A 12,886-nucleotide genomic window follows, 5' to 3' on the forward strand; every position below is an offset into this window, starting at 1 on the left:
TGTGGGGAAGATTCTAACACTTGGGGTTGTTTTCAGATGAGGATCCACAAGTGGATCATTGACTGACAGTCCCTCTGAGATTGCTATCAGGTTACTTCCACCAGCACTGAGCCAGGAGGCAAGGTTAAAGTCACCATTGCAGATGTTCAAATCAACCTTTTAAATAAATTGACTATTCGCTGTTTTTTTAAAAATATATATATATATTTTTTATCCATTTCAGAGAAGAAGGGAGAGGGAAAGAGAGATAGAAACATCAATGATGAAAGAGAATCATTGATTGGCTGCTTCCTGCACACCCCCCACTGGGGATCGAGCCCGCAACCCGGGCATGTGCCCTTGACCAGAATTGAACCCGGGACCCTTCAGTCCACAGGCCGATGCTCTATCCACTAAGTCAAACCAACCAGGGCTATCAGGGCTGTTTTTTTAAAAAATGTGTTCCATATCATGATTGTGGTGGCAGTTACATAACTGCATATACTTCTCAAAAGCTCAACAAACGAAACACTTAAAATTGCCTAACTTTATTATATAAAAATTATTCATTGGAGTAGGTTGAATTGTGTCTCCAAAAAATGCAAGTCCAAGTCCTAACCTCCAGTTCCCGAGAATGTGACGTTATTTAAAAAGAGGGTCTTTGTGCCGAAATCGGTTTGGCTCAGTGGATGGAGCGTCGGCCTGCGAACTGAGGGGTCCCGGGTTCGATTCTGGTCAAGGGCGTGTGCCTTGGTTGCGGGCACATCCCCAGTGGGAGATGTGCAGGAGGCAGCTGATCGATGTTTCTCTCTCATCGATGTTTCTGGCTCTCTGTCTCTCTCCCTTCCTCTCTGTGAAAAATCAATAAAATATATTTTTTAAAAAATAAAAAAATAAAAAATAAAAAGAGGGTCTTTGCCTTGGCGTCATCCCATGCACTGAAAGGTCGCCAGTTTGATTCCGGGTCAGGGCACATGCCAAGGTTGCAAGCTCGATCCCCAGTATGGGGCATGTAAGAGGCAGCCGATGGAAGTCTCACTCTCATATTGATGTTTCTCTTTCTCCCTCTCCCTTCCTCTCCCTCTAAAAAGAAAAAAAATCAATAAAAAATACTTTTTATAAAAACAGTGGTCTTGCCCAGCCAGGTGTGGCTCAGTGGTTGAGTGTTGGCCCAGGAACCAGGAGGTCTCTGGTTTGATTTTGGTCAGGGCATATGCCCAGGTTGCGGTTGCGGGCTGGATCCCCAGTAGGGCCTGTGCGGGAGGCAGCCGATCAATGATTCTCTCTCATCATTGATGTTTCTGTCTCTCTCTCCCTCTCCCTTCCTCTCTGAAATCAATAAATATATATTTTTTAAAAGGGGTGGGAGTGTCTTTGCAGATGTAAGTTAAGTCTCCAGATGACATCATCCTGGATTTAGGATGGGCCCTAAATCTAATCACTGTGTCCTTATAAGAGAAAGTAGGGAGTCATATGCGACCCAGGGACACCGAGAAGACCAAGGGGAAGTGAAAATGGAGGCAGAGATTGGAGTCATGTGTCTACAAGCCAAGAAATGTCAGGGGTTGCTGGCAGCCCCAGACACTGGGAGAGAGGCATAGAAAAGACTTCATCTTAGGAGCATCTGTAAGGAACCAACCCTGCCCACACCTTAATTTCGGTTTGGCCTCCGGAACAAAGAGACAGCAAATTTTTGTTGTTTAGTAATTTGTTACAGCAGCTCTAGAAAACAAATACCCACCTTAATAAAGCTGATTTTTCTTTTTAAGTTGAGAAAAAACAACAACTTGGAAACATCAGGTTAAATGGATAAGGAGCCACGTAAGGGTCTACCATGTAGGCACAGGCCAACCACTCCACCTCCCCGAGCTGGTTTCCTGCTTGAAGGGTATGAACACATCAAAGTGTTATGAGGATAAAACACATCATAATGTGCGTGGTGAGTCACCGTCGCGGCGAGGCTGAGGATCACTAGCACGGCCTAAGTGCTTGTACTTCAACCTCATTTAATCCTCACAACTCTACGAGGTGGAAGTTGTCACACCCATTTCACAGACGGTGAAACTGAGGGTTGCAGAGGTTAATCAGCTGAACGACACAGGCATGCGCAGCTGAGAAGTGGCCAAACTGGGATCTGGACTGAGGTTATACGATGTAGCGCCCACGAGCCACGCTCCTTTGCTGTCCTGCTTTATTGGCTCATGTTTGGTTTATGGGTTGAGACCTGTTCCAGCTCCGGGGTGGGCTGTGAGTCTCTTGGGAGGCAGGCCTTAACCATTTCATCTCCAGATGAGCCCAGCCTCCTGCCTGACAGGAGGAGGACTCTGGGAAATGTGGCTGTGGGTGAGTATGGGTTGAACCCATGGTGACCCTGGCATTTAGACGGGGTCAGCCCTGCAAAGTCCACCAGGTTGTCACCACAGATGCCACGGGAGCACATGGCAGCTTTGCTAGGCAAAAGAGCTCCCAGACCCTTTTGCAAAGAATTGGCCCTTCTACTCCATAGTGGCAGGAAACCTGTCCCACCCCCAGGGCCCAGGAGTTCCGGCACCTAAACCACCCCTCCTCTTCTACCACTGGGACAAGGAGTCTTTGCACCCATTTTCCCACAAACCAGTAGTCCCAGCTCCCATCTTCTTATTTTCTAGGATCCAGGAGGCAACTGATTAATGTTCCCCATGACTCAGGCATCCTCACCCCCAGCCAGAGGGACACAGGACCCACTGGTACTGACAGGCAAAGCTGGGTATGCACACCTCCACCCATCTTCACCTTCAACGGTGCCATGTTGGTAGCCTTGCCTGCAATCAGCTGGGGAGGGAGTATTTACACCACAGAAACTGGCAAATGCAACAAATCCAGGCTTTCTTTTCCCCCAGACGCCTGTCGTTAAATAGGTACCAGCACACCGCTGCTCCCAGCCCTCTGTTTGTCACTGCTCAGCAGGCCAGGAGTCCCCGTTACAGGAACTCAGGGAGCCTGGAAGTTTGAGGAGACTTGAGACGAGCCACCAGGCCACAGCTAGGACATCCCCTGCATGCCCAGGCTGCACTGGGCTGGACCGTGGAACCCAGCCCCGGATCCTCCAGTCTCCATTCGAAGGCCTCTGTCCCTGACTAGAGAGCGCAGCGCCCAGCTCTGTGCAGCCTGGGAACTGAGAGCACCAGCTGGGGACCACACAGGCAAGTCACTCTAGCTGTCCTCCCCTGCAGCACGGAAAGCAGTATAAGAGCACCCACCCTAAAGTCACACTGCTGCAGGTCACGTTCAAGGTCTGTCCATGGGACCCCAAGCAAGTCAGACCCTCCCTGCGCCTCAGCATCCTCATCAATAAGAGAGAGGTAATAGCAGTTCCTGTTTCATTAGGATGTCACAAAAGTAAGTTGTGCATTTGCGCCTATAAAAGAGCTGACTTCGCAGAGTGCTTAATGTGTGTTAGATTTGTTATTATAATTGTTAATGATTTCCCATCCCAAACCACAACGAACTATCGACTCACACTTGTCAGAATGGCTATCATCAATAAATCAGAGAGCCCTGGCCGGTGTGGCTCAGTTGGTTGAGCATTGTCCCAGGAGGTCACCGATTCAATTCCCTGTCAGGGCACATGTCTGGCTTGCAGGATTGATTCTCAGTGGGAGGTGTACAGGAGGCAGCTGATTGATGTTTCTATCTCTCTTTCTCTCTCCTTTCTTCTCTCTCTAAAATCAATAAAAACATACTTTTGATAATTAAAAAAAATGCCCAGCATGTGGCTCAGGGGTTGAGCATTAACCCATGCACAAGAGGTCGCAGGTTCAATTCCTGGTCAGGGCACGTGTCGGGGTTTTGGACTTGAGCCCTGGCAGGGGGTGTGCAGGAGGCAACCAGTCAATCAACACTGATGTTTCTCCCTTTCCCTTCCTCTCTCTCTAAAATCAATGAAAACATTTATTTAAAAAATATTTTTATTAATTTCAGAGCAGAAGGGAGGGGGGGAGGAAGAGAGAGAAACATCTATAATGAGAGAGAATCATTGATGGGCCGCCTCCTGCATGCCCCCCCCCTGGGGATCGAGCCTAAAACCTGGGCATGTGCCCTGACTGGAAATCGAATCGTGACCTCCTGGCTCATAGGTCAACACTCAACCACTGAGCCACAACAGCTGGGCAAAAAAACACACACATTTGTTTTAAAAATAGTCGTGGGGCCGAAACCGGTTTGGCTCAGTGGATAGAGCGTCGGCCTGCGGACTGAAAGGTCCCAGGTTCGATTCCGGTCAAAGACATGTACCTGGGTTGCGGGCACATCCCCAGTAGGAGATGTGCAGGAGGCAGCTGATCGATGTTTCTCTCTCATCGATGTTTCTAACTCTCTATCTCTCTCCCTTCCTCTCTGTAAAAAATCAATAAAATATAAAAAAAATTAAAAAAAATAAAATAAAAATAGTCGTGGGAGCCCTTGCCAGTTTGGCTCAGTAGATAGAGCATCAGCCTGTGGACTGAAGGGTGCTGGGTTCAATTCCTATATATATAGTCATGGGAGGCAACCAAATTTTTGGTGGCCTTGTTTAAAAAATAATAATAATAATAAAGTAAAAATAGTCATGGGGATGTAAATAAAGTAGAGCGTAGGGAGCATAGTCAATAATATTGTAACTACTATGAATGTTGCCAGGTGGGGAATAGAATTACTGGAGGGAACACTTGGTAAGGTATCTAAATCACTATGTACAACTAATATAATAGTGCATGTCAACTGTAATTGAAAAATAAAGAAAAAATATATAAACAAATTCTTTTCTATCCCACAGGGCAGTTGAGGGGAAAGGAGCTGACATGGATGCTCAGCGCAGAGTCTGCACACAGTAGGTGCTCAATTAAGAGGCCCTGTTGTTCCTGGCAGGAGCAAGATGGTCAGTGCCTCTGACCTGGGTTGAGGTGACTTTCCTTGGGCCCCGCCTGACCAATCTGGTCACCAGGGGGCGCCCCAGCCCCGCCCACGGCACCGCCCCACACCTGTGCACCTGGCGCCGCCTCCGGAAGAAGGGATCGGACGGCAGGGGTCTCGGCGGGATCCCGGCATCGTCGGGTGAGAGCCTACGGGGCGCTGAGGACCGGGGGACCGGGGGACCGGGGCCCTCCGAGCTTCAGGCTGGACAGCGCCGGGGCGGGCTGGTGTGGTTGGCTCGAGGCTGGAGGCACCGGCCGGACTCCTGGGGCCGGGAAGCACAGGGCGCAGGCTGCAAGGAAGGCGGTGGCTGGGCTTCCCACCCCTGACACCTGGGCTGGGGGTTCGAGGGACTATGGGCCCTGCCGCCTGGGTTGAGGTACAGGGAGGGAAGAAGGGACGCCCCGGAATCCCCAGAGCAGGCCGGCCTGCGGGGGCCATGCCAGGGAGACCCTGGGCGCAGCCTGAGGGCAGCTAGCCTGGGACTGCTGGGATCCCTGGGCTGGGACGCCTGGTGAGGGGAGTAGAGGGAGGGACAGGGGTGTGTGTTGGGGGTTACCCCAGGGAAACCCCCTGTGCCCCCTCCCTCTGGAGCCCTGAACTGCTGGGCCCTGGGAGGCCCTAGGGGAGTGCCGCCAGCGCCTGTCCCCAGGGCGCGCTGGGGAGTAAACAGGAACCAGGATTGGCAGGGCAGTGTGGCTGGCACAACCTGTTACCTCGCCCTGCCCGGGCCTGGGGAACAGGGCTGGTGCCTACACTCCAGAGAGACGGCTGAGCGTCTGGGCACCCGAGTTCTGAGGGGTGAGGAGCCAAACACCTGACTCCTGAGAAAATGGGAGAACGGGGCCAGGACACCTGGGCGGGCATCTGAGTCCCGAGGAGCTGGGTGGGCACCTGGGCTCCTGGAAGAGGAGGGGCTGGACTGCTGGGGGCTGAGGGTCAGGACACCTCCGTTCCCAAGGCCCTGTGTTCTTGGAAGGAAAAGGGTCTGGACTCGCCCCCGAGTCCTTTGTCCCTCGGAACCTGGGTTCTGGGAAGTCTCCCAAACGGTGAGAGGCTGGGAACCAGAATCCATCTGGAATCTAGAAAGAGGGAGGCAGGGAGTGTTGGCACTGGGACAAGTCGGGGGCAGAGAATGTCTGCTAGAGGCAGAAGGCAGCCCATTCATTTCCTGCTTCTCCCTGCCTCAGTTTACCCTGAGGACATTAACTGAGCTGAGTGGCCAAGACACGGATCATTAACCCTTCATGGTACAGGGAGGCCCTGCCTGAAAGACTGGGAGGGCCAGTGGACAGGTGAAGAATTAAGGGAGGGCCAGGTCCTGGCGGGGGGCGGGGGGGTGGAAGAGCTGTCAGGCCCCAGGCTGCAGAGTAGAGTGTCCTGCCGCCACCTGTGCCACAGACCTACCTGTTCCCCCAGACACTGCAGCACCATGAACTCCCCAGAAGGGCCAAGCTTCCCGGTGGGGCTGCTCTCTGGCGGCGCCTCCCCAAGCTGTGACGAGGGCTTCTTCCCCTTCGTGCTGGAGCGGCGGGACTCGTTCCTGGGAGGGGGCCCAGGGCCCCAGGAGCCCGAGGACCTGGCCCTGCAGCTGCAGCAGAAGGAGAAAGACTTGCTGTTGGCTGCAGAACTCGGCAAGATGCTTCTGGAGCGCAACGAGGAGCTGCAGCGGCAGCTGGAGACGCTCAGCGCCCAGCACTCTGAGCGTGAGGAAGTGAGCTGGCGGCAGGGGTGGCAGGCAGGGGGCGGGTGGGGGGGGGGCAGATGGAGGGCAGGTGAGCAGGGGTGGAAAGCCAGGCAGGGGGTGCTTCGGGAATAATTCGGGGCTGGGCCCAGTCCCCCTGGCAGTGTTGTTTGAACATGGGCTCTGAGGACAAGTCAAGACCTGGAATCAGACCCCCGGCCTGACTGTGTGACCCTGGGCAAGCTGCTGGTCCTCTCTGAATCTTGGGTCCACCTCCTCATTAGTATAGTGCAGGGGTCCTCAAACTTTTTAAACAGGGGGCCAGTTCACTGTCCCTCAGACCGTTGGAGGGCCAGACTATAGTTTAAAAAAAACTATGAACAAATTCCTATGCACACTGCACATATCTTATTTTGAAGTAAAAGAACAAAACAGTATTTGTATTTGCATGTGGCCCGTGGGCCGTAGTTTGAGGACCCCTGGTATAGAGCAACCCAGCCAAGTTCCTGGGAACCCCCTCCCCGCCTGGCTCTGGGCTAAGTACTTTCCATGCACCATCTCTCAGTTCTCGCTCCACCTTTGCGGTAGGAACAATTCCTTCCTCTGCCCAGCTTCTGTTGTCAGCCACACTGTCACCTAGGGTCACATCTGGCCCCGGAACACCCTGGGCACCCCTAATTCCGGGATCATGTCATCAGCCCCAACGGCTGCCCCGAGCCCAACCTGAGTAGCTTACCGCCCTGCATCTCTCCACATAAGTGGCACTCTTCATTATGACCCATCACCCACTGTCCCCACCCCATCTTCCCACCTCAGGACCAGACCCTGGGCATCTCCATGACCTCCTCTACCACGCCTGCAAGCCCTATTGATTCTTCTAAACAGGATCCTGAGGCTGCCCCCTTACCATTTCTGCAGCCTCCCATCTGGTCACAGCCTCGATTGTCTCTGCCCCAGACACGGCAGCCACCTCTTCACCGGTCCCCAGCTTCTCCTCTTGCTCCCTGGAGCCCACTGCCTATGGGGCAGCCAGAGGGATCTTCAAAAATTACAAATCAGATCATTCCAGTCCTTGCTCAGATTCTCCCAAAGGTTCTTCATCACATTTAGACTGAAATCGAAACTCCTCACCAGAGCCTAAAAGTGCGCATGGGTGGCTTCCCCAACCTGAGCTCAGCTTACTACCCCTCCTACTGGTGGGGTGGCGGGGGAGGGCTCTTTTCACTTCCTTGAGTGGCCCACGTTGGTTCCCTCAGGGCCTTTGCACTTACTGTTCCTTGCATTTAGCCCTCTTCCTTCTTGCCCTGCAGGAGTCCATTCAAACATCACTTCCTACCTAGGGAGCCTCCACCCTACCCTGCTCTTCATTACTTTCCAGGGTTTCTTTACAGCCTTTACTGTCCCTCCAAAACACCTAGTTCAAGCATGTGTCTGTTTGCCTAAGACCTCTGGACGCAAGCTCTTTGAGGCGGGGAACGCTGTGCTCTGGCTTGCTGCCGACAGCCAGACCCCAGAACAGGAGGAGCTCAGGCAATATTGGATGGATGGATGGATGGATGGATGGATGGATGGATGGATGGGACATGGTGATATTAAGGGACTTGCCTGACCACAAAGCAGCAGCAGAGCTGAGCACCAGCCAAGACCATTGGACCCCAATCCTGTGGGCTTAATCCTGGAGAAGTGTTGCCCCCACAGCATTGGGTTAAAAACCCGGCTGCCTGGGCTGGGATCCCTGCTCCACTAATTCACTGTGTCCTTGGCAAGGCATCTTACCTCTCTGAGCCTGTGTTCTCGTTTGTAAAATGAGGACGTTAACGATTCTAACTCCAGTGGATTAAATGAAGTCGCACACGGCCTGGCAGGAGTACTGCTAATAACTGTAGCAACTGTGGCTGGCAGCACTTTCCCGCTTCGATAATTAGAGCGTGGGGCTGACTTGCCTGCCTCCCCAAGCTGGGTATCTGGGTGTGCCAGGCTTGCCCTCCCACTCGCTGGACAGGTTTGGGAGAGGGTGGGCAGAGGCGTGGGGCCCAGGAGGGGCTGGCCAGGGTTAATTAGAGGGAGCTGGCTGGGAGGAGCTGGGGGAGAGGGGCTGAGCAGAGGCTGTGCAGAAGCTCAACCTCCAGAGCCCCTAGTTGTGTGAGACTATGGGTCGGGGCTTAAATTCTGCCAGACTCAGGCGCCAGAAACGGCGCCTGCAACATCGGGTCCAGAAGTCCAGGCAGCAGCCAGAGGTGAGTGGGCATCAGGGAGCCCCCCCTCATGGCCAGAGGCGGGGTGGTCAGCCCCTCCTGTCGGGCCTGGAAACGTCTCTCTACTGTGCCCCACCCTGCTCTCCTTTTCTCTGAATCTGCCTTTTGTTCTCTGCCTGCTCCCTCCCTGTCTCAGACTCCCTCAAACTCTTTAGGTCTGTTTCTCCGTCTGGGGCTCTCATGTTTGTACGTCTCATCTCTCCCTCTCTCTGACCTTCTATCCTGGCCCCACAGCGGCTGCAGCAGGAGAATCACGAGCTCCGCCGGGGCCTGGCAGCACGGGGAGCCGAGTGGGAGGCCAGGGCTGTGGAGCTGGAGGGGGATGTGGAGGCCCTGCGGGCCCAGCTTGGAGAACAACGCTCGGAGCAGCAGGACAGTGGACGGGAACGAGCCCAGGCCCTCAGGGAACTCAGTGAGCAGAACCTGCGGCTCAGCCAGCAGTTGGCCCAGGTGGGACAGCCCTAACCCATCCAGTCTCCTGGGTCCCAGTTGGGGGGTGGGTGCCCTGGGATTGGTGTTGAGGCTTTGGCCGCCTGAGGTCTCCACTGTTCCCCTCTCGCCCCCAACCACCACCACCAGGCCTCCCAGACTGAGCAGGAGCTTCAGAAGGAACTAGATGGCCTTCGGGGGCAGTGCCAGGCCCAGGCCCTGGCCAGGGCAGAGCTGAGGACACGACTGGAAAGTCTGCAGGGGGAGGTGAGTGCCAGCTAGGGCTGGGGGCCCGTGGAGCCAGGAAAGCTGGGCTGGGGGCAATCGGGAGCTAGCCCAGCACCTCCCCTCCAGCTGAGGCCTTTCCCTAGAACCAGATGCTGCAGAGTCGCCGGCAGGACCTGGAGGCCCAGATCCGAGGACTGCGTGAGGAGGTGGAGAAGGGCCAGGGCAGGCTACAGGCAACCCACGAGGAGCTGTTGCTACTGCGGCGAGAGAGGCGGGAGCACAGCTTGGAGGTGACCAGTGGGGGTGGGGTGTATGGGTGCATCCAGCTGGCCTTGGCCACTGTCTCAGGTCTTTCCGGGAGATGAGACCAGAGCTGGCTCAATGGGAGCCCAGCAGCGGGGCCACGAGAGCATAAGCATTAGCCCAAGGACAAGTGGGGCCATGGAAGGGAATTAAGCAGGGGTGGCACACTCCTAGAATGCCAGGGTGGCACACTCCTAGAATGCATCAGAACCAAGCAGCTGGGAGGTCAGGAAGAGGTTGAGGCTAGAGCTCAGGCCAGAGATGATGGGGACATGGACCAGGTCTGAGGCGGTGGAGATGGCGAAAAGGGAATGAAAAGAGGCAGCGCTTCAGGGTCACATTTTCTGGGTTCTTATCCCAGGATCTCTTCTTATATTGTGAAATACCCAGCCTGTTTCCCAAGCTGTGGGATGGGATAGTAATGGTGTAGAGCTTTGTTGGGGGTGTGAGGCACTGAGCCCAGCACTGCTTGCTGGCTTAGCAGGAAGGCTCAGGAAATGCTGGATGATAGCAGTTAGAAGATTGACTGATCAAAGACAGGGCGGGGCTCTCTGAGAAGTTACTTTATGGGGTGTGGCTGGAGGGAAGGCGATGGAAAACTGTAAAACCCAGGCGCCTATCCGCACCCTGATTTATAGGGGAGGAAATTGGTAAGGGGAAGTGCATCACCCAATTGCCGCCTGGCGACCCGGGAGTGGGGGAGCAGGCACCTATAGCTGGGATGCGCAGACGCGCGGGGCTGCCTGGCCCTCCGCGGCACGCCAGCGCCCTCTATGGGCCAGCCGCGGGATGCCTGGCGGGTGCGCCTGGCTGACCGCCTTCGCTTGTCCATCGGTGCGTGCACAGCTGGAATGCGCGCGCTCCGAGACCAGGGAGGCACTGAGTACCCTGCGGAGGCTGCAGCGGCGGGTTTCGGAGCTGGAGGAGGAGTCACGCCTGCAGGATGCCGACACATCGGGGGCCTCGCTGCAGTCAGAGCTGGCCCACAGTCTGGACAGCGAAGAGAACCAGAACCAGAACGCAGATGGACACAGAGACGCCCAGGTGAGCTTGAAGCCCCGCAGCCATCCAGGAGGGCTGCAGACTCCACCCCGCTTCCTTTTCCCACGGGGTTCAACACCTCACTGACTAATTCCTTTGGTGAACAGACCACTCTGTCCCCGGAGACCCAGGAGGCATCCAGTCAACAGCCTTCATCCCAGGAGGAGAGCTTGGAGCCTCCCATAAAGAGAGCGTCCCTGAGCCCAGGAGAGATACTGGAGGAAAAGGAGATGGAAGTGGCCCAGCTGCAGGATGAGGTGGGGAGGAGGACACAGTGCTGGGTGTAGAGCCCTTCTCAATGTGTTTCTCTTTCCATCTATAACTCAGCCTTTTTCCACTAATGCCCCTCTACCTGGATAATCCTTCATCCCAACAAACTTGCAGTCATGCTTGAAGAGCCTGCCTGGCCCTGGCCAGTTTTGCTCAGTGATTACAGCGCTGGCCTGTGCACTAAAAGGTCGTGGGTTCGATTCCAGGTCAAAGGCACATTCCTGGGTTGCAGGTTCAATCCCTGGCCCCTATCAGTATGGGTATGGGAGGCAACCAGTCAATGTATCTCGCTCACACTGAAGTTTCTCTCTCTCTCCCCCTCTCCCTCCCTCCCTAAAAAAAGGGGGGGGGGATATACTTGGTGAGTATTTTAAAAAAAAAGGTCAGCCTGTTTGCCACCTCCTCCAGGATGACTTCCTGGATGCACTGCCCCCTTAGTCCCACCTCCCAATGCTTCTCCATGCACCCTTCCTGCAGGTTTATACCATCCACGTAGCCCCACACCAGCCTGGGGGCTCAGAAGATTCATCTCCAGCACAGCTGTCTGCACAGCCCCACAGCTGCCTGGGGTGTTTGTGGAGCAGGCAAGGGAAGGGCGGTGGGAGAGCTGACGCCCAGGCTGCCAAGGAGAACAAGGGCTTGGAAACCCGGAGGCCTACTTGCCTCTCTGCCTCCTTCCCTGCCTGCAGATCGAGCTTCAGCGGGCAGAGCTCCAGTTGCTGCGGGAGGAGCTGCAGAGGCAGAAGGAGCTGCGGGAACAGGAGGACCCCGAGGAGGCCCTGAACTGCGCCCTCTCGGACAGGGAAACGGCTGTGAACAAGTGAGCCTGCCTCCGCCATTCACCACCTCCCCAGCAGGGCACTCCGGCCCTTCTAGGCCTCACCGGGGACATGGGTTCTAATTGTCCCCACTCCGACCCAGGGGCCCTCTGACCTCCTTGGTTTCGGTGTTACGGGTCCCACTCCCGCCGGGTCCAGGAGGCCCCGTCCACCCCGCTCCCCTGCTCGCCCTCTAACTAGCTCTCTGCCCCTGCCGCTTGCAGGGCCCTGGAACTGGCCCTGGAGCTCAGCCGCGTCTCTCTGGAGCGGGACTCCCTCTCCCGGGAGCTGCTTCGCACCATCCGCCAGAAGGTGGCGCTGACGCAAGAGCTGGAGGCCTGGCAGGTAAAGGGCGGGGCCCGAGGGGGCGGAGCTTGGGGCGGGGCCCGCGCGCTGACCGGCTCCTCCCGCCCCGCTGACCTCCCGCCGCAGGACGACATGCAAGTGGTGATCGGGCAGCAGCTGCGCTCCCAGCGCCAGAAGGAGCTGAGCGCGGCCGGGTCCGCTCCAAGTCGCCCAGCACCGCGCTTCTCACTGCGCGGGCGCCCTGGGCATGCCGGCGGCTTCTTCAGCAGCCTCTTCCGAAGGACCTGAGGGCCGTCCAGGGGGCCTGCCCTGCCATCTCTGGCTCACTTTCTTCTGGGCAGCGGAGCGACAGGGCCCAGATTGCCTTCCAAAGGGGGCTGGTACCCTCCCAACCCAGGAAAGCTGGGCAGAGGCTCCCTGGGAGCAGGCCCCAGCTTTGAGGGTCAGGGGCCCCAGGTCGGTGGTGGGGGGCAGGTGGGGCAGAGCTGTCTATTTTTTGAATCTATATAGGTCATTTCTAAGCACCAGGGCACCAGGCCCCCTGGCCCTGGCAAGCTCCGGGGAAGGGGTGGGGGTGGTTATTTATGTATCAGATCAGATAGTAATATATAATTCATTTCACCGACTTAGTCTTCATTCTTGAA

At 55.8% G+C, this 12,886-nt stretch overlaps 1 protein-coding gene across 6 annotated transcripts; it reads left to right on the forward strand.

Annotated features, from left to right (window-relative positions):
- Positions 1 to 4,928: 4,928 nt before the first annotated feature.
- Positions 4,929 to 12,863, forward strand: BICDL2 (BICD family like cargo adaptor 2). Of its 6 annotated transcripts, none has more exons than XM_036310577.1 (10): positions 4,929 to 5,049; positions 6,328 to 6,622; positions 9,082 to 9,297; positions 9,427 to 9,543; positions 9,648 to 9,794; positions 10,654 to 10,851; positions 10,956 to 11,105; positions 11,808 to 11,938; positions 12,161 to 12,281; positions 12,369 to 12,863. In XM_036310577.1, the coding sequence occupies exons 2-10, from the start codon at positions 6,341 to 6,343 to the stop codon at positions 12,528 to 12,530; spliced, it is 1,524 nt and encodes a 507-aa protein (XP_036166470.1). In that variant the 5' UTR covers positions 4,929 to 5,049; positions 6,328 to 6,340; the 3' UTR covers positions 12,531 to 12,863. The 6 variants fall into 6 exon arrangements, with proteins under 6 accessions (XP_036166470.1, XP_036166473.1, XP_036166474.1 ...); XM_036310580.1 differs by having other exon boundaries at positions 9,654 to 9,794; XM_036310578.1 differs by lacking the exon at positions 4,929 to 5,049 and adding an exon at positions 5,111 to 6,203.
- The last annotated feature ends 23 nt before the right edge of the window (positions 12,864 to 12,886 follow it).

This window comes from Myotis myotis, unplaced genomic scaffold, assembly GCF_014108235.1.
Source record: "Myotis myotis isolate mMyoMyo1 unplaced genomic scaffold, mMyoMyo1.p scaffold_m19_p_5, whole genome shotgun sequence".
In the NCBI taxonomy this organism is placed as follows: Eukaryota; Metazoa; Chordata; class Mammalia; order Chiroptera; family Vespertilionidae; genus Myotis; species Myotis myotis.

Coding starts and splice junctions, on each gene's coding strand:
- BICDL2 (XM_036310577.1), top strand. CDS start 6,341: ATGAACTCCCCAGAAGGGCCAAGCTTCCCGGTGGGGCTGCTCTCTGGC. Junction 11,106..11,807: donor TGGCCCAGCTGCAGGATGAG/GTGGGGAGGAGG, acceptor CCCTGCCTGCAG/ATCGAGCTTCAGCGGGCAGA. Junction 12,282..12,368: donor AAGAGCTGGAGGCCTGGCAG/GTAAAGGGCGGG, acceptor CTCCCGCCGCAG/GACGACATGCAAGTGGTGAT.